The sequence below is a fragment of the Convolutriloba macropyga genome, chromosome 1, assembly GCF_964194025.1.
Source record: "Convolutriloba macropyga chromosome 1, txConMacr16.3, whole genome shotgun sequence".
Classification (NCBI taxonomy): Eukaryota; Metazoa; Xenacoelomorpha; order Acoela; family Convolutidae; genus Convolutriloba; species Convolutriloba macropyga.
The window spans coordinates 48,780,279-48,798,667 of record NC_134468.1 but is presented as its reverse complement, the minus strand read 5'-3'; the positions used below and the strand labels follow the sequence as shown (position 1 = coordinate 48,798,667).

Sequence of the window (18,389 nt, the reverse complement as noted above, 5' to 3'; positions counted from 1 at the left end):
TACTTTATAGAAAATTAAATGCAATATATGGAATTTAGGCGCTGAAAATTTGCTGTGCTGCAAAGCCGAGAAAATATCCAGCGTCTCATGTTTTGGGGGAAAAAATCCCCTTCAGCGCTCTGCTATCTAAACAAAATTTGGCGGTGTTTTATCATTCATTCATTCATTCATTCATTCGTATACATAGTACTCCCGAATTTCATAGTTTCGGTGACAAAGCGACAAAACACAATTCTAATATGCACAAGAATATACGTATAAATGTGTGTATATATTTTTGTATGCTGTAATGCACAGTACAAAACGACAGACAATGCATTAAAGAAGCGTATGCGTACTAAAACTGCCGTGAAAAAATGCAGGAAAAGAAAAACCGTTTGGTGATTCTGTTTGCGTGTAAAAAGACATCAATTATACTTCATGAAGGCTAGTGTATTTTACACTGGAAGTTCACGTATTGGTAGATTATTTAGCTTGGAAATGGAAAATCTACAAAAATTCTGATTTTTTAACTTTATTACCATTATTGACCTGAGAGCATTCGCATTTTAAGTCCGCGTCTATTTCTGGATACAATTATCTATCTATTCTTTTCCCATTTGTGTAATAAATTTTAATTATCTAAAATACACTTAATTTGTTTACCTGGTTATGACGTGGGGCATTTTAGACGAAAGCCAGCTGACTATTTTCGAATATGCAGGTTTGTAACAAAATATTCATTCTTTAACATAAAATACACTAGAAGGAAAATATACTTAAAGTTGTAGCAAAATACTCTCACGGCTATTAGCTGCAAATATGGGCAAAACCTCTAAAGATTTACCAAACACCTGCGCACTGATAAAACTGAAGGTTCTTCATAGGAGTACCCGCAATTGATTCAACATTAAAGGGCGCTAGCTTTGCTAAACCCAAAGTTAGCAGAATTTTGAAGGTTTCTAGGCTATTAATATATATTGGACTAGTATAGAGTTTGGAAAGGGTTTGGGTTAATAACAGAGTGAGATTAATTGCTCTGGTTTTGATATGATTGGAATGTGAATTTGAACAGGTATAACTGTTGTGAACTGAATTTGTTCCTGTTAAATAGACCCCCCTCTCTCTGGCTACCTCAAATATATTCTTGTTAGCTGATAGGTGTTGAAGTAAATAGTTCCATAGACACTTTCTGTCCCAGTTCAAGACACCCAACAAAACTCAATAGACAAACTAATAGTCATACTCAAGTGGTAACAATTTTGAGTTTTGAACAGTCTGCTAGGATAGAACTTGTGGGAGGTTGTTGAAAAGGAGATCCAAAATACCTGTGGCCTAGTCCAGACAAAAAGACAAGAGCCACTTAATTGGAAGCTGTGCAAATTTAGTTTTAGTTGCTGCTAGAATATATTGAAATGGATCAACAACTATTCAGCAAACAATATAGACGGTACTCCCAGCCACGTTATGAATTAACGTCAATCGGTCAAAACAAACAGAATAAGTGCTGACGTTATTTGGTGACGTTATGATAGAATGAACAAAAACCAGAGAATATTTGCAAAAAAATTTCAATGAAGTATCTCAAACCTCATCTTAAAACAGAAAATCACTGAGAACTCACCCGAGAACTCAAGTTGTAAAATGCCGGAAGTCTGCAGTTCCAGAAATTAAAATGCCAGAAGCTCCCATATCCATTGCCAGAAGTTGACTTCCATGGTATTTACTTTTGGCATTTTTAAACTTGCATATTGCGTTTTTTTCAGAAGCGTCACTCTACAGAAGTGACTTTGAAAATTTGGCTATGTTGTTCTTGATAAACCTCAAAAACTCAAAGCAGATTCACTGAATTTTTATCGGCTGATTTTATTGCTTCAGAAACAGATAGATTGTTTCCAAGTCCATTGTATTCCTACATGTTTGCTCTACTTTCAGACCTTTTGTGAAACAAAAAATCAAGTTTAACTTTGACCATACACCGGAAACAGAAATCTTTTGGTTAAAAAACTCAACCAATATGTCTAAAAACTGCTTCTGAACTCCTAAATATCGGGATTCTTAATAATTTTGGGTTCATTCATGATTTTTCATAGAACTCAATTTCCAACAGATCAAGTCACTCCAAAAACACAAAACATTAAAAAGAAGAAATCAACATAAAATAAAATTGACTGGTAAGTAGTTCTATATGTCAGAATTTTTGGTTCTTTGATAATCGCCGCTTTTTAATGTACGAAATCACTTTCTTTCACGTAGGTTTTGATTAAAACTGCGTCGATTTCGAGCTTCCAAAGATGGAAAACGATGACAAAAATTTGCTCCAAAGTCAACGACAGCTTGTCAAAAATGTAAAATTCCTTAAATGGTCCTTTTCAATATTTTTTTTGAAAAAGACAGATTTTAACAGGAAACTAACCATTAAAACCCCTACTATTGCAGTTTAGGAGAAATTTTTCAACAAATTGCTAAGAATAGATGAAAATTGATTTGGATAAATAATCTTATGCGATCTAGTATTATTCTTTTTAAAAGTTTCATACTTTAATGACTAGAAAATATCCAAGGAAAAATTATTGACCAATTATTAAACCTAAGTGGACAAGAACTGAACCAGAAGTGAGGAAAGAATTGCAGAAAAAAAAATGACAAAAATTAAACTTGTGAGTCTATGAACTAAATTATTCGATGAATGCAAAAATTTTGCTCAAAATTAAGCTGAAGAGAGAACGTTAAATTTATTTTCTATTTTTTAAACAAGTATTTGCTGGTAGACCTTGAGAGTGCCAGTATAAAAAATGATAAAGTGAGATGAAGCATGCTGATTTGGCGACAAGTTATCTAAATGCTGGTTATTTAATATTTGAACATACCGATCTGTTAATAATTGAGATGAAAATTATTGACAAGTTGGATTAGGTGTACACATTTTAGAATATGTATTGAAATTAAAATACCACCGAGCAGAGAAACAACAAGTTAGACATTAGTGTCAACAGAGAAAAACGTTCCGAAAAATTCTTTCCCAATTTAAAAAAGACGATTTTTCAACAGATCAGAACTTAAGTTATGGCTATAACATAGTTAACTTTTCAGAAATGGTTATTTAAAAATTTAGTCCATGAATTGCTAGTTTGTGAGCTACAATTGTCGAACTAGGAATTTCATTATATTTAGACAGGGGTTTAGCAGTTTCAGAAACAGATGATCAATGGGATTTGTTTTTCTCTGATAGCAATTTTAAGTAAATTGCATTTGATTTTATAAGATTTATTTTGCAACCTTTGATGAGAGGAATTATAAAAAAATTACAAACATTCCGCATTAAGAAAAAAAATGGTTGCTACCAAACAATTGTTCCTTCATAGTGTAGAATTTACTATTGGCAAGACATGACTAACATTGATATCTTTTTTTCTCAAGTTACCTGTTTCTATAATTTTTTCAATAGGCTATATAAAACCACATTTAAAATAATGAGAGCTGAAGGGATGAATAAATTTTCCTGTTGAAAGTTTAGGTTATTTTTGGTTAATTTTTGAAAAACTTTTAGGATGGTCAAAATGCTCAAAAATGCTTATATCGTTCTGTTGAGATCAAACTGTGAGTACTTGATAGTTTCATGACCAAACCTATAAAACTTGATACCTGTATTTTGCAATCTTTTCCGAGAGCAACTTTTAAAACTTTTGGTATGGCGTTGCTCGCTTCAAAACCTATAGATTTAAAGATTTAAAATTTGTTTCTTCCATCTGAAAAACTACTGAAAAATCTGAAAAATATTTTTATGTCGTCACACGATATTTGTCCCGCCATTTTGAATAAAGTCTCTCATTTTGAGAAAAAAAATGGAGTATTAAATAAATTTTGTATAAACAACCTAAACCAACTGTTGTTACAATTATATACCAGTGCCTGTAAGAATACCTTCAACATTTCAACAAAATGTTTTCAGATAATCGTTACCCAAAAACTGTTTATCTCAAGGTTTATCAAAATTTAAAGTTTTACCGGTTTTATATTACAATCAAGTAAGTGTTGCTCGCCAGCAAGGCAGCGTCGCAAGAAAAGTGTGACAGTTTAAGGTTTTGAAGTCTGATTATTCAAACACCGTTTAAATTTTTATGGAAAGACGTTTGTGTGTGTGTATCTGTGCGTTATCGATGTTGTATATTATTTGCCTTCCCGCTTTAGCAATAGTGCAACGAAGACACTAGTTTGATACTATTTTCTTTCTTCTCTAGTTCTCGTTTACTCGAGAATATTGTTCCATTCTTAATAGTTTTCCCTATCTAATTAACAGCTGATTTGAAGTATACCGAATGTTTGGAGTCAAACGACAGTTGTAGCCTATTTGGAAAAAATTAAGTGAATGATTGGTAAACGGTTTTTTGTTTTAGCGTACGGAGGAATTCTTTTTATTTTTTCTCCAGCTAGTACTCTGCTGTATAAACCTGATAATTAAAAAAATGCTTAGAGAATCCATTTATTTGTAAACCAAAAACTTGTATATTAATTGAGATACCAAAGGCGATTAGTAATTTAGATAAGCAGAAGTAAATGTTTTCTCTTGAAAATTTGCATAAAACAAACAGTCACTTCATCAAATTATTAACACCAGCAGTGTTCATGGCTCAGATTTTGTTTTGCCATCCTGAGAGCATCAAACCTATGTATAAGAGGTACGAGATGCCAAGGACGATCTTTATAGTTCGAAGATGGCGCTTTCATTTCTTGGAGAATGACTACTGTTTTCACCATAAGCTACTTCGATCAATTGCCGCCCAACGGGAAGGGGATAGCGCCCAAAATTCATAATAGGTCGCCCAAAACGTGGAGAGATCTACATAAGTAAAAAAGTTGTGATAATCTTAGCGAAGAGGGTTTTCATTTATTAATTGGTTCTTCTCGGCGCACCCAATGAGAGCACAGTTGAACAAATTGCTTCATTTGACGGAAAATAAGCAAAAAGTAGTGGATGATAATAACGAACAGGAGGGGACGTTAAATTCAATTAGTGAAAAGTTTATTAAATTAAAACCATAACAGTAATGAACCAAGTGTTCATGATGCATACCATCACTTCAGTTTTACAGATTCGTTTAAAATTTTCTCGGACAAATTTTTGGTTTTTATGGCTTTGATTTTTTTCATAATCTATGGTCTATGCTCCGTGATTCAATTGAAATGATTTTTCTGGCTTTCATTTCTTACGGTTTTTAAGGATGTTTCTGAAATTAATTGCGAGTTTCAAACTGATATTTAAAATTTGCGGTTTCAGACGTGTGATAAGATGATGATGAAAAAATGTTGATAAGTGACCTCGACTGGGACTGGGGGGGGGGGGTTTCTTCGTGAAAAATTATAGTCGATATTCCTTTGGGTCTGAGAATTGACTGTGCTGCTCATCTAAAACTCAGATTTAGGTTCAAGAGTTTTCGTTCAAAAAAGTTTACGTCTTTCAACAATTGTTAGTAGACAATTGCTAGTAGACGAAAAACAGCAGCACTGTTTTTTATTCGCACTCAGCATGTAACTAACCATGCATAAACTACAACACCTAACTACGCGTAAATACGAAAATATAAATGTAATGAGCGAAACTTTGGTTTTCCTGTTCCGTTTCATGTCCTTCGATAATTGGGGCCTTTAAAAAATTAAGTTGAAAACTGTGATTTAAAAGTCGCTGTTTGGAAAGTACTTGCCGTGCTCTTTATAATAAAAAGATGAGCAGAAGTTTGTTAGGGACCTCAATTTTGGGGGGGGGGGATTATTTATGTAAATTGACTGGCTGCATTCTACTAACATTTTGGGTCTCAGAGTTGACTTTGCTGTTTGTCAAAAACTCCGATAAAACTTCATGGGTTAACTATTGCTGTCCAAGGTTTTTTTCTCACTCATTATGTAACTAACCAAGAGCAAACTTGTAAACTAATCAAGAGCAAACTATGGGTAGGTGAGTTAATACTAATATTAAAGGTAATGAGTGATGCTTTGTAAGTTTAAATTGAGTCTAATTTGTAAAATTAGGACTCAAACCAATTTGGAGTTGCGAAAGATAATTATTGCAAAATTTAAGCGACCGCAGCAATTTGACCGAATTTTATTCAAGCTAAAACAAAACTTTATTTTAAAAGTAAAAGAGCGAGTTCCTTGTGACTACAAAACTCTTTACTGTCGGCGGTAAAAGCGCACATAGCAAAAAGTTTCTTCTCGTTTAGTTTACATTAGTTATGGTTTAACTGCAGTCTATCAAACCATAGTTTGTGTGTTTTCAATCTATACTGAGAGAGATTTAGTTTTACTTTGGTTCGTTATTCATCGCCACTGAAACACAAAACAAACCATTTAATTCGATCTGAGCTCTTTTGCTGTGTATTTGTTTGTAGATAACTATATAACTTCATATAGAACTGCTGCGAATTTGTGACCCAGCTAGTTCGACCCGAATTTACTGTTGCAACTCTTCAAATATTTCAGTCTTTGATGAGGACTCTTTGTTGAAATAGTCGTTTACACATTTCATCTCAGTGTTATCTCAAACTTTCGTTCTTAGTTCTGAAAGATTTGAAAGAAATTTTGAATCTTTTGTTTGTCATTATCAATTCCTCGTTCTGGTGGTATACGTTTAAAAGATTTGACAAGATCTACTCATGGGTCCTATTGGAAAGGATAATGTTTGCAATTCTGACATGCTACTTGTCTCAGGTATGTATAGTGCAGCATTTTGAACAGGAAAACACCCTGTAATGATAGCTTTGCGGTAAAATTTTCATTTTACGGTAAAATTCATACCGCAGTAGTTAGTTCAGTAGAGTTGAAACGGAAGCGAGAGTTCGAAAAACTCCTGGCATACAAGTGAACATCAAAACCATCTTAAAACATTTTTGTTTTGAACTTCGACCTCTGAAACATTCGATGGCGTTGTCAATTTGTGGGACTAATTATAGCCGTGGCTCCAAATAAGAAAGCTCAACAATGGATTTGATATATAGTAGTTGTTCCCATAATTATGCGACCCCATCGAATGTTTCGAGGGTCAAATTTCATAATAAAACATACATGGTTTTGATGTTAATTTGCTTGTTAAAAGTTTTCAATCGTTCTATAACTTTATGGGTCTAACTATTCTTCTCATTTTTCAAGGGCTACGAATTGAGGACTTAATACTTTGACAGGCTTTGTTACGTTCTTAAACAATCAGATGTCTGAAAAATTGATCACCTTTTAAATAGATTCTCGTGAACTGTGTCCATTCAAAATCAGCCTCTCTGATGAAATCTCGGATTAGTTCTAAAGAACAAATTCGGCAACGTAATTTTTTTATATTGTTTGATTTCTTGATTTATAGAAAGTTTTAAGAAGTGGTTCTGATCAGACCAAGGATACATAAAAATGACAGCTGATCCCTGCGCGCGGAACTCTAGAGGGTTTCATCAGCTCTCTCTTGCACCACAATCTGGGCTGTCAGGTCTTCATGGTAACTGCTCAAACAAGGAAGATTTTGCAATATTCCCCTTCACATAATGTTCCAACTCTAATTTGAACGACAAGAGAGAAGAGAGATGAGAAAGATTATATGGTTTTCAAATATAGTTTCCTGCGTCGTAAAGATAACGAACAGTATAACTCCTAAACAAGGAAATTCTCAACAATACCGATATTGTTCCGAACCACTTTAGTGGGGGAGCAACTATATGATCAGTTGGTTTCTCTATGTTCAGTCAGTTTCCGCCGATTGATATATTCATCGAGTTGATGAACTGTTTGAACCGAATCTTTGGGTAAAATTTTAAGTTAAATTTTCGAAAATTCATTTTATTAAATTTTTATTAAAAAGGGCGCCAAATATGCATCTTTAGCACATTTTGTCCAAATTGACCGGAAGTGCAGACATTAAATCTCCCGAGACAATCCTCGTTCACTCAGATGAGGGATTTTTGTACCTCCGGTTCCTAAGATAGTTTCTACAGTTAACAAATAATTTTTGACATATTAGAAGTGTCAATTGCCAATCTATCTATTGCGCAAATCATTCGATTAATTATCTTTTTTTAATCTGTTGAGCAGCTATAACAAGGCCAGCGTCATCATTGATTACGGCCATGAAAAAAGATTCAGTTTGAATTTTTGGCTCTGTCTTTTTAAAAATCTCTCTGCTTTTTGCCATGTCAGTTGTAAAGAAGTTTCTTTTCATGCAAAGGTTCAATTTACGCGAGATCCCCTGTATGTTCAAACGCGGTCCAAAGACTTAATAATGCATTCTGAGTAAGAATTATGGTTTTTCTGGCTTCGAAAAAGTGTTTTCGTTATATTTTTTTATGAATTCCTGAGATTTGCCAGAATTTGATGATCATTATGTAGTTCTTTTTTTTTCAGTGAAAAACTTCTCGTTTTCTGGTTACAACAATTTGCCTAAAATCATTAGTGAAATTTTGACTTCTGCCTGTATTGGATGATATTTTGTTGTGTTTTGACTTTGTCTCACTAATGACAGGTCCAATTGGCTTCCTAAACAATTAGTTTGTTCTATTTAGATTTTATTTGAACGTTTAAGGTTGTTGTAATGTTTTTAAAAAAGGTTTTCAAAAAAGAATGATATTTTAGCTTTGCAACTTTTTATCGTATTTATGTCCCTTCTTCCTGCCTCAGCGCGTAGTCTTGTTCACAAGTGTGGTCTCATCCTACTTCGAGCGAAACATAATTGAGTCTTATTTGCTGTTTCACCTTTTAAGTAAAGGTTTCTTGGCCTTGGTATTATTTATTATATTTTGCTGTCTTGTCACATTAATGAAAAATTATATGTCTCAAAAAAGGCGTTCAAAGATGGTGCAATTGATTATTAATTTTTTTATTGAACAGATTGTGATTTTAACGACTTCAACACTGTTTTCTTGCAAAATTTAATTGACCCTTTAACTTTTTTTGTAGTCCCACGTCCGTTTGGATGGTGAGAGGTTTCAATGGCTTGCTTTTGAGGTATACATGAAGCTTTTCAACTATTTCAGCTCATACTTAGAGACTTTCATCAGTTTGAAACTAAATGTTTTCAGAAAGTATGACCGTATTTTTAACTCGTACCTTTTTTGCTTTCAAGTCAACTTGACACCTATTCTCAGGTTCCATATCTTATTTGAAGAAATTCGAGAAAAATTGTTTATTTTAGGCTTTATCTGATAATATTTTGACTTTGATTTCATTTTTCTTTTAAAAATTAGATAGACATTGATTTTTGGTCGTATATAATTTTGTTGATTTGTTTGATTTGTTGTTTGTCTTGTCTTTTATTCTCGTTAACGGGAGCTATCTTTGGCCTTCTATAAAGCATTGTTAACTTTGTTTAGTGGTTTGAGTTTAATACGATTTTCAATTGGATACACCATTTATTTTCAAAAAAGATTTGAAAATCTGGATTTTTGAAAGTTTTCTATGTCTCCCTCATTTGGTAGACAATTGTGTCAAAAATGTGGTTGATCGGGAGTCAGAACGTTATAAGCGAACGTACATTTCCAATCTTTGTTTTGACTTCATAACGCCATCAAATTAGTTCTTACAAATCCAGCAAATAAAACAAAAGATGAACGTTTCGAGGGAGAGTTTTTGAAAACCAAGTTCTTTCGTGCTTTCGGAAAGATCAAAAAAAGTACGTACAAGTTCTGACAAAGTCTTTGAACTTCTAAGAATTCCATCCCCATCTCTCTTTAGCTTTCAAAGTTCATGCAGAAAATGGTATAAAAGGTTCTAACCTGATGAATTTCAAAAATTGGAAAGGCGTCATTGATATTAAACAAGGAGGCTTGGTAATGTGCAATCGCACATAAGGCTCCGACCCAGCTCATCCACAGTTTTTGCATAATTGTCTACTAAATGAAAACAGATGGAAAAACCCCAAAATTCAAGTATTTTTCAATAAAATTTGGTGTATGATTGAAAAGATAGCCTCGAAAGCGAATAACTCAGTGGAAAAAAAATGATGCATTAGATTGATTTTTCGAAAAAAATCATTACCAAAAGACTTGAAAGCCATTATTGACAAAATGAAGTTATTAAATAGGTTCGTTCAATCTTCCAAGACAAGACCTTGAGACCTAAATTTATCCAGAATATGTCTTACGTCTACAATAACAACGTCAAATATGACATCGAAAATTAACTTTTTTTTGAAAAACCCGTTTCGAAGCCATTAAAGTCATACCGTATTCTTTAGAAAACTTAGATTTTGTGACAGCAATCCCTTTTGACACCTTCGTTTGACAAAATAATATCATATTTGGCCTGTAAATAACGAGACTAGTTAAAAACAGACAAAAAAAAGAACAAAACTGCGAAGCTAAAATGTTTTTTTTTAATTTTGGAAAGCAATTTTTTTCAAAGTCATGAATGCCAGTAGCCATCTTCTAATATAAGAATATTGGCTCATCAATTCTTGCATGAAAAACTAATGAAACCGGGTGATTGTTTAGGAAATTTCATACGATTAAAAAAGGCAAAGCAAAAACGACCAAGCAGTAAAATACCATAATCTTTATTTTTTAAGGGATTTTGAAATTATTCACTGCGCCTTATTTTCAAAACCAATAAGGTGATATATCAACTTGCAAAAGCGTGATAATGTGACAAAACTAGAAAACATGAAAAATGTGCAAATACCTTAAAAAAATGTAAAATTTAGTAGTATCAGATCCAGAAAACCATTACTTAAGGCGCAAAACCGCAATAAAAATTTGAAAAACTGCAATAATTTGAATTCAGTAGAAAAAAGAAGCATCTTTTCATTGCTGACACTAAGCTACAAGTTGACCAAATGAAGAGGAAAATGGAGGCAAAGTAAATAAGCCATTTTTTTAAATTAAAAATCAATTATTTTGATAGCCAAAACGACCATAAGCTTTCAAGCAATAAACTAGATAAATTAGTTTTGAGCCTATTAGGATGCCAATTGGACCTAGCGCTATTGAGCTTTGATTTGAAATGTTCTGTTATTTAATTAATATAAAAAAGATCAAATTGTTTTAAATAAAAAAGACCGACTGAATCATACTCCGCATTTTTTTGGATTGTAATAGTCCAGCATTGCTCTATAACTAGCCCTGATAATGCTGTTTATCCATTAAAAACACCTAATTTTTCGAATGTCATATATAGAGATATTTTGTTAGTTGAAAAATCAAAATAACTGCTACGTTTTATAATAATAATCATCGAATAAAGATAGCGAAAAACAGCAAAGTTTTGATTACAGAGCACTCTCAACGTGAAGTACAAATAGCCTGCTTTTATGCTTACAAAGATTGTGTTAGTGGTGTTTGGGTGTGTACTTCCTGCAAGTATAATCAAAGTGGACTAAAAGAACTTATTTCGTGCTGTTTTTGATGAACAAGTCTGAATTTTGTGAAATATTTAGCCAAAATTTTTTGACAACAAAAATAAATAAATATAGCCGTTATTATTTTTGTCTTTAAAGATAAAATCAACAACACTCTTTTGAAAAATTTTAACAAATTTTAGTAAAATTGGCGAAATTTTAGTCAAAAATTCCGAAAAATGTGAATAAAATCAACGGATTTCACTATATTTTCTCAAAGTTTAAACCTCGATAACTCGCTTTAAAAAACGAAAATAAAAAATCTTTTTAATTCCGTATTCTACGCTGGGCAAGCTTTCTAATGATACCAGTCTCAACTCTCTACGATGAATATGTAGATGGGCCAAAATTGTCAGAACAAAAAAAAACCCATTTGAGTATATAGTTCCTCCCCCCTCAAGAGGGGTCGGAACAATGACGACTTCGAGAACGTTTGAAGTTAACACAACAGATAACTCTCGAACTTAAACACAAATATATTTTTTAGAAATGCAATTATTTGGCTGAAAAAAAAACAAAAAAATGCGTTCCTCGTTTTTCCACAATGTATTAGAGTGTCACTGAGATCTAATGAATCCATTTCACGGCGCTTCCCGTATGCCTTTTTGTATAATATCAGCTGTGAAATAGACCTTCAACGTAGATATTTCAAAATTTCTCTTCATCAATTAATTCATTTTTTCGAGATGTTTCGTCGATACCACTCCTGCCTGTCTCCAAAAAAGATATCGATGGGCCAAAATTAGCTCAATATGGAAAGGTCGGGCTTGTAAAAATATCCTAGCCGCCCAATAATGTCGAAGGGCTGGAAAAATTATTGATTAACACTAGTTTTGTGGTAAGACTTAAAATAAAGAGAGGACTGATCTGTTAACCGAAGATGTGATTCTGCCTGGACAGGTAATGATCAAGACTTCAATCTAGCTCCGGTGCCTACACCTCGTTCAGTTGAAGTACTAACTCTATTTATAAGCAGTTGCTGTATTGTTTAGGTCTGTTCGTGAGTCTGTGTGCGTTGGTGAGTGGTGGCTTCTCCCAGTACAAGGACTGGTTCAACCTCCCCTCAGTCAGTAGGGCTCCCTCCTTCTCAGTCTGGAGTGTCTGCTACAATGGCGACTGGGGAAACTGCATCGACCCGAGTTAGTGATCAAAAATAAAATTACTTGGTGATAAAACTATCATTGACAATCATAATTAAATCATTCCAAAGAATCACCCAACATCAGTTCAGTTCTCGAAACATCATCCTGACAAACGGGCGTGATAGCCGAGAGGTAAGGTGTGTGGTGCACACGCCAATGTTTGAGAGTTCAATCCCCTGCCTCCATGAAGCTGTCTGTGTGAGGATGAGCTCTTACTTAACCATAGCTTCAGGTTCACCATAGCCTGACCAATGTTGGCTGCAATGATGGTACCACGTGAAAGTTTCAGACGCAAGAAAAGTGGCTATAGTCACCAAAAAAAGAACAATGCTGCCCATAAAGCGATCAGTCTGAAAAGTGGGTAATAATAAAAAAGGGCAGCTGAGAACAGGTACTGTAGGCCTAATGCTGTTCCGCTGCGATTACGCAGAAACCACAATTATTATTTATTATTATCCTGACAAACATTTTAATGTTTTCGATTACTGGAGAAGCTCTGTTGCGAGGCTTTTTCCTCTTAATTTTCATCAATTGGCGCTCAATACTTTTTGAATCGTTAAGGAAACAAGGCAGCGTAGTAATGTGCATACGCACATAATGTTCCGACCCCGCTCATCCACTTTCTTGACTTAATTGACTACCAAATAATGAAGCGATATAAAACTTTCAAAAACATGCACATCGTTCAATAAACAACCAATGAAATATGATGACGCCACGCTAGAGGGCCAATGAAAATTTTTGATAATAGGACTACCAGAAAGGACAAAAACCAAGATCAAACAAGAAAGATTATTTACGACCAAAACTATAATAAAGTCTATAATAAAATATATTAATCAAATCTATAATAAAAAAATCATTACAAAATCAAACTCGCATCAGATAAAAACCGAAACAATTTAACCTATATTTCATTAGAAAAGACATGGGACGTGTCACCAATGGGACTGATTAATAGTAGACAAAAAGGAGGAAATAAGTGCAAAGTTCAAAAATACATTTCCGTTTTTGAAAACAATTAATTGCACAATTATTATTGTCATTAGATATCAACTGAAAACACTACAATGTTCATTTATATCTACATAGGAACATAAGAAATTGAGAAAAGTCACTATCCAATGTTCGATGGCGCCAATTTCAAAGCCAATGGACCAACGATTATTGTTATAAAAAGAAACCAAAAATTATATGAAATATACAAATATATAAAAATATAACACTTTACCAAATCTCGTGGTAGCAAAAGTAACAAGCCAAGAAACGAACAATTGCAACTAAAGCCGTTATAAAGATTAAAATATAGCTCACGGGAGACGGATTTTTACCAGTTTATACAGAGACTGAGCTAAAAAACAACCGAAAAATTCTATAAAAAAGACGAAGCTCAAAAACCCAAACCTATTTTTGAAAACAGATTTATTCAAAAGTCCGAAAAGACTTAAGATTACAACAAAAAGCGATGGATTAAGTTTCAACAACTCAGGGAGCCAATTGGACCTGTTAATAATGAGACTAAGTAACGAGCCCAAAACAAACGAATTCATAAGGAAACCAAAACTTCAAACAATTTTACAACCTGACACTGCTCAAGGCACTATTATAAGATGTAACCTGCAAGAAACCACTATTTTCTTCTCATCTTAACATCAACGAATCTTCCTTTTAAAAGGACTACTTCGACATGACCAAAAAATTGTACATAATCTCGAAATTTTCAATTAAACTACAAGGTCGAAGCAATCAGTTACAACGCATAACCAAGCACCAAAATTATTTTTGAACCAACAAAAGTTTTTGAAATCTCTAATGAGTGAGATCGAGTAACATGGCAACCAAAACAAAAGCAAAAGGAGACAAATGAAAAAACTTTTTTTTAAAATTTTAATTTGAAAGTTGTTAGAACAAACAGCGTAAAGTTGAAATCTTCAACTCGGTTGCGTTATACGTCTTTGGGAACCAATTTAGGTCTACCTTTATTGGGTAAATGGCGTACAACAACGAAAAAAAAGACAACCTTAGGCAAAATCAAAAACCCACAAACTTTTGCGAGATAACTGTGTCTCAGCCCAAAAAGCATAACTATTCAAAAAAAACAATTAACATACTAGATACGCCTTTTTCCAACGTTGTGCATTTTTCTAAAATATGCATTCATAAAATATGCAATTCATAAAATTTGCAATTTTGCTAAAAGAAGAAAAATTGAAAACGCGTAATACCAAAATAATGAACATTTAGTTGAATTTAAAACCCTTGTCGAAATTTATTTATTCATCAAAGGAAGCCGGTTTCCAATTGTTTTTAATAAGACTGCGCCCGAAGTTTAGAGAAAAAACAAAAAAAATGCAAAGTTCAAAACTTCACCTACTTTTTTTCAAAAAGTATATATTCAAAGTCTCAACAGACATTAGATAACAACTGACAAAAATGTCTAGGTTCTTTTATACCTTTTTTAAAAAATGGAATTCTGATTGGGTAACTTAAGTCATTGAACTACAAAAATCATAAGAAATGAAAACAAAACGCAAGAAGTCTATGAATTCTGGTCTAGATAAATTGGTCAGAGCCATGAAAACCGTGAGCTTAATTCTGAAAACATTATATAGTGTAGCTCGGTCTCGTTTATTGCAAAAAATATCTGTCAATAATTGAGCCCTGAATTGAATTTCTTGTCCTTAACTTACATAATAAACGTTTACATAGCAGACAATTTTTTGAAAAAAAGTTCGCGCCCCATTAAAATCTAAGAAAATTTCATCAAAACGATTCATGGTGAGATCAAGATCAGCCCAGATATTGCTGAGCGTCTAACAAAACAATTAATTATTGAAATTGGTGCAAAATAGATCAATTCCATTCAAAATTTTTCAGTTTGTCAAAAATAAATAATGCATTTTGTATAATTATCGACAATAAATTTGAAAAAAAATTGGCAATATTATAATTTCAGAAGACTCTTATAGCCAGCTGGAGTACAACTAGCTCTTTTTGAGATTAGAAAGATTATGGTTGCAATTTAAAGGTGTCTACTTCCATCAAATTTAAAGCAAGTTGGTTAAAAAAAGCCGTTTTTCGACGAAAAATTTCTTAAATTTTGAAAAAATTATCATAAAATTCTAGCCAAAAAACTCGAATCCAGCAGTTCAGCAACCCTCCTCTATCTTTAAGGATAAATTAAATAACACTACAATTAACAATTTTAAAATATTTTGGCAAAATTAATTACGAAAATCTGGTCAAAGTTGACGAAAATTTGGTCAAAAATGTGAAAAAAGTAGCTGAATTACGTCTAATATTCACAAAACTTTAAACCTCGGTAACTCCCTATAAAAAACAAAAATTGAAAAAATCTTTTTAGTTCCATATTCTACACTGGACGGGCTTTCTAATGATACCACTCACAGCTCTCTACGATTATTATATCGATCGGCCAAAATTGACTGAACAAAAAAAACCCATTTGAGTATATAGTTCCTCCCCTCCCCCCCCCCCCCTCAGAGAGGGGTCGGAACAACAAACTTGATTTGATAAAGGTTGCAATTCTATGACTTAGTAAGCACATGTTAAAGTTTGGGTTAGTTTTTGGAAATTCTAAGCTTAAAGTTCTTTCTGGCCTTGAACATGATCCGACACAACAAAAATGATGCAGAGGGTCATACACTCTTAACTAATCTCTTAACTAAAACAGATAGGTGATGCTTCAAAGGCGCTACACCAATTTTTGAGCTTTTCATGCAACTCATTGCTGTTACTCTCTGGCAACTCAAATCATTATGGGCCTGAGCGAGACTAACTTGAATAAGGAATGCAGTTTACGGTGCTAGGAAAATTGGCCGACATGGTGTTTAGCCGACAAGGAAAAAATGAGAAATCTTGCCGACAGTTTTATCATAATTGGTCATAAAAGTCTCATTGGTCCATAAATCAGTAATTCGGTTGTGATAGATTCATATCAAGTCCCACGAGCCGCTGAGGCATGGCCATGGCCCGCGAGGCGTGGCCAGATGCGGTTAAATACGGTCCGACCACGGATAGACCTTCGTTACACTAGTTGAAGAAAAAACTGCGGTATATTTGTCCGCTTACGAAATAGTGTTTTAAATTGGCGAATCACAGCTTTAGAAAAAGTTTTATTGCTCATTTTACCTAAATTGTCGGTTAAATTTCTCAATTTTTGGTTGTCGGCTAAACGCCCTGTCGGTCAATACGGCGGCCACCTAACTAGCCGAACCGGAATACAAAGCGAAAAGAATTTCCAACTGACGGGTCGGTGGGTGCGCTTCGATAACCGACCCGCGATTTCCGGATTACATTCCACAGCGCATGAGAGGCATGGCCATGAACAGCGGTCCGCAATTGCGCGGATATCTAAACTGTAGGCCAAGTAATACTGTGGTAAAGTATAGCACAGAAGGGGTGGCGATTCTCTACTAGGTACCAAGGAGGGGGGCAATTGTTGGCAAGATCCGAAGATGTTGAAGAATAATTATTTTTCTGCCAATAGTCTTTCGCTGTTCTTAAGTATCCTCCCTTAATATCCTCCGTATGATGAAAGACAGTTATGTATATTTAGTGTCACTGGAGCAGTATGACTACGGGCCTGCAATCGTCTCTTCTAGAATATTCCAATTACTGGCCCTTGTTGTTCTGCTGTTCGTCTGTATCCTCGCATCTGGTTCTCTCTGGGGCTCTCAGAAGATCAATTCCACAAATCCCATCATCTTCGGAGCTCTATGTCTTGTGGCTGGTGAGTACATCACAAAATTTGAATGCTGAGATCTTACAAGATCTTGACAGAAATTAGTCATTTTTTGCATTTGACGTCATCTTAAAAGAGTCTTAAAAGGCACGAGACAAGATCCTGCAAAATATTCATTTAGAATTGATAGACATAATTTATAGATGAGTGATAGACATTATTTGGAAACTTAAGCAGGAAAGTCTGGATTGCATACTTTGTACCCTCGTAAGGAATTTTGATTTAGCATTTATGGACGCAAAAAACAGTTTCGACCAAGCGAATATCCGGATCACAAACTTGGTCAGGAGTATTGATATTTTAACCAGCAATTTTATGACAACTTGCGGTCTGGTTTTGAACGAATTGCTCAGCTTGCGTGGATACAAATTTTATCATTTATTTAAAAAGGATTATAATGAATCAATTTCTTGCTGTCTGTTCAATTCAGATTATTTGATTTCTTTTTTGGTTCAATTTCAGTCGTGTTTCAAACACTGGGTAACTCAATCTTCGAGGGTGCGGTGAGACTGCGAGTGACCAGGTACCTGACTCCGTTCGGCCAACCGAGAATTGACTCCTGTTTCGGCTGGTCGGGCATCTGTGCCTGGATGTCATTTGTGCTCACAATCTGCAGCACCATAGTGTACTTCTGCTACTTTTATTTCACAAGTCGCGCCATGGCAGAGATGGAAAAGATCGAAGACCAATACGATGAAAGGGAAAACTGAGCATTAAGTATCAATGTTAAAAGTGTTCATGTCTTTTATGATAATCGGATCGCGTTAACATTTAAGTTTTAACCAAAATTATGTAAGCAATGCGCTGGACAGCGCTGTAAGATTTTAAAATGGTCCAAATATCGTAACATGATTAGAGACGCGACGAACAACTGAATTCAAATGGTTGATTTTGTGAGAATTCAACCTATTGAGTGCATTTTATGGCATTTCATGGAAGACGTGAGTGCACTCGGCGAATGTCAAATCAAGCGCTGAAAATGCCCTTTCATCTCAATTCAGGATCAGCTAAAGCTCACAAAGTAAAGCGGTGATGGAAAATAAAGTAATTATCTTCATTTTCCATCATTTACAAAACATAATGATTAACATGATCCGATTACATGCTGTCAAATGAACAATAAAAAGAGCTACTCCCCCAT

The 18,389-nt window shown here is 34.1% G+C and overlaps 2 protein-coding genes across 7 annotated transcripts in view; one reads left to right on the top strand and one right to left on the bottom strand.

Moving 5' to 3' along the window:
- Positions 1 to 6,079, bottom strand: part of LOC142339817 (uncharacterized) — a 30,058-nt gene extending 23,979 nt beyond the window's left edge. For 2 of the 5 annotated variants that reach the window (XM_075390120.1, XM_075390127.1), the window contains exon 1: positions 5,783 to 6,079. The gene's annotated coding sequence lies outside the window, so the exon portion shown is untranslated. Of the gene's footprint in view, positions 1 to 645; positions 1,098 to 5,782 lie in introns of those variants that run through there. The other 3 variants (XM_075390111.1, XM_075390134.1, XM_075390142.1) reach the window with 3 other exon arrangements.
- LOC142339845 (uncharacterized) lies at positions 122 to 18,057 on the top strand. Of its 2 annotated transcripts, none has more exons than XM_075390164.1 (4): positions 122 to 703; positions 12,334 to 12,480; positions 17,063 to 17,236; positions 17,711 to 18,057. In XM_075390164.1, exons 1-4 carry the CDS (start codon positions 652 to 654, stop codon positions 17,956 to 17,958), a joined length of 621 nt encoding a protein of 206 aa, XP_075246279.1. In that variant the 5' UTR covers positions 122 to 651; the 3' UTR covers positions 17,959 to 18,057. The 2 variants fall into 2 exon arrangements, with proteins under 2 accessions (XP_075246279.1, XP_075246271.1); XM_075390156.1 differs by lacking the exon at positions 122 to 703 and adding an exon at positions 6,254 to 6,684.
- The last annotated feature ends 332 nt before the right edge of the window (positions 18,058 to 18,389 follow it).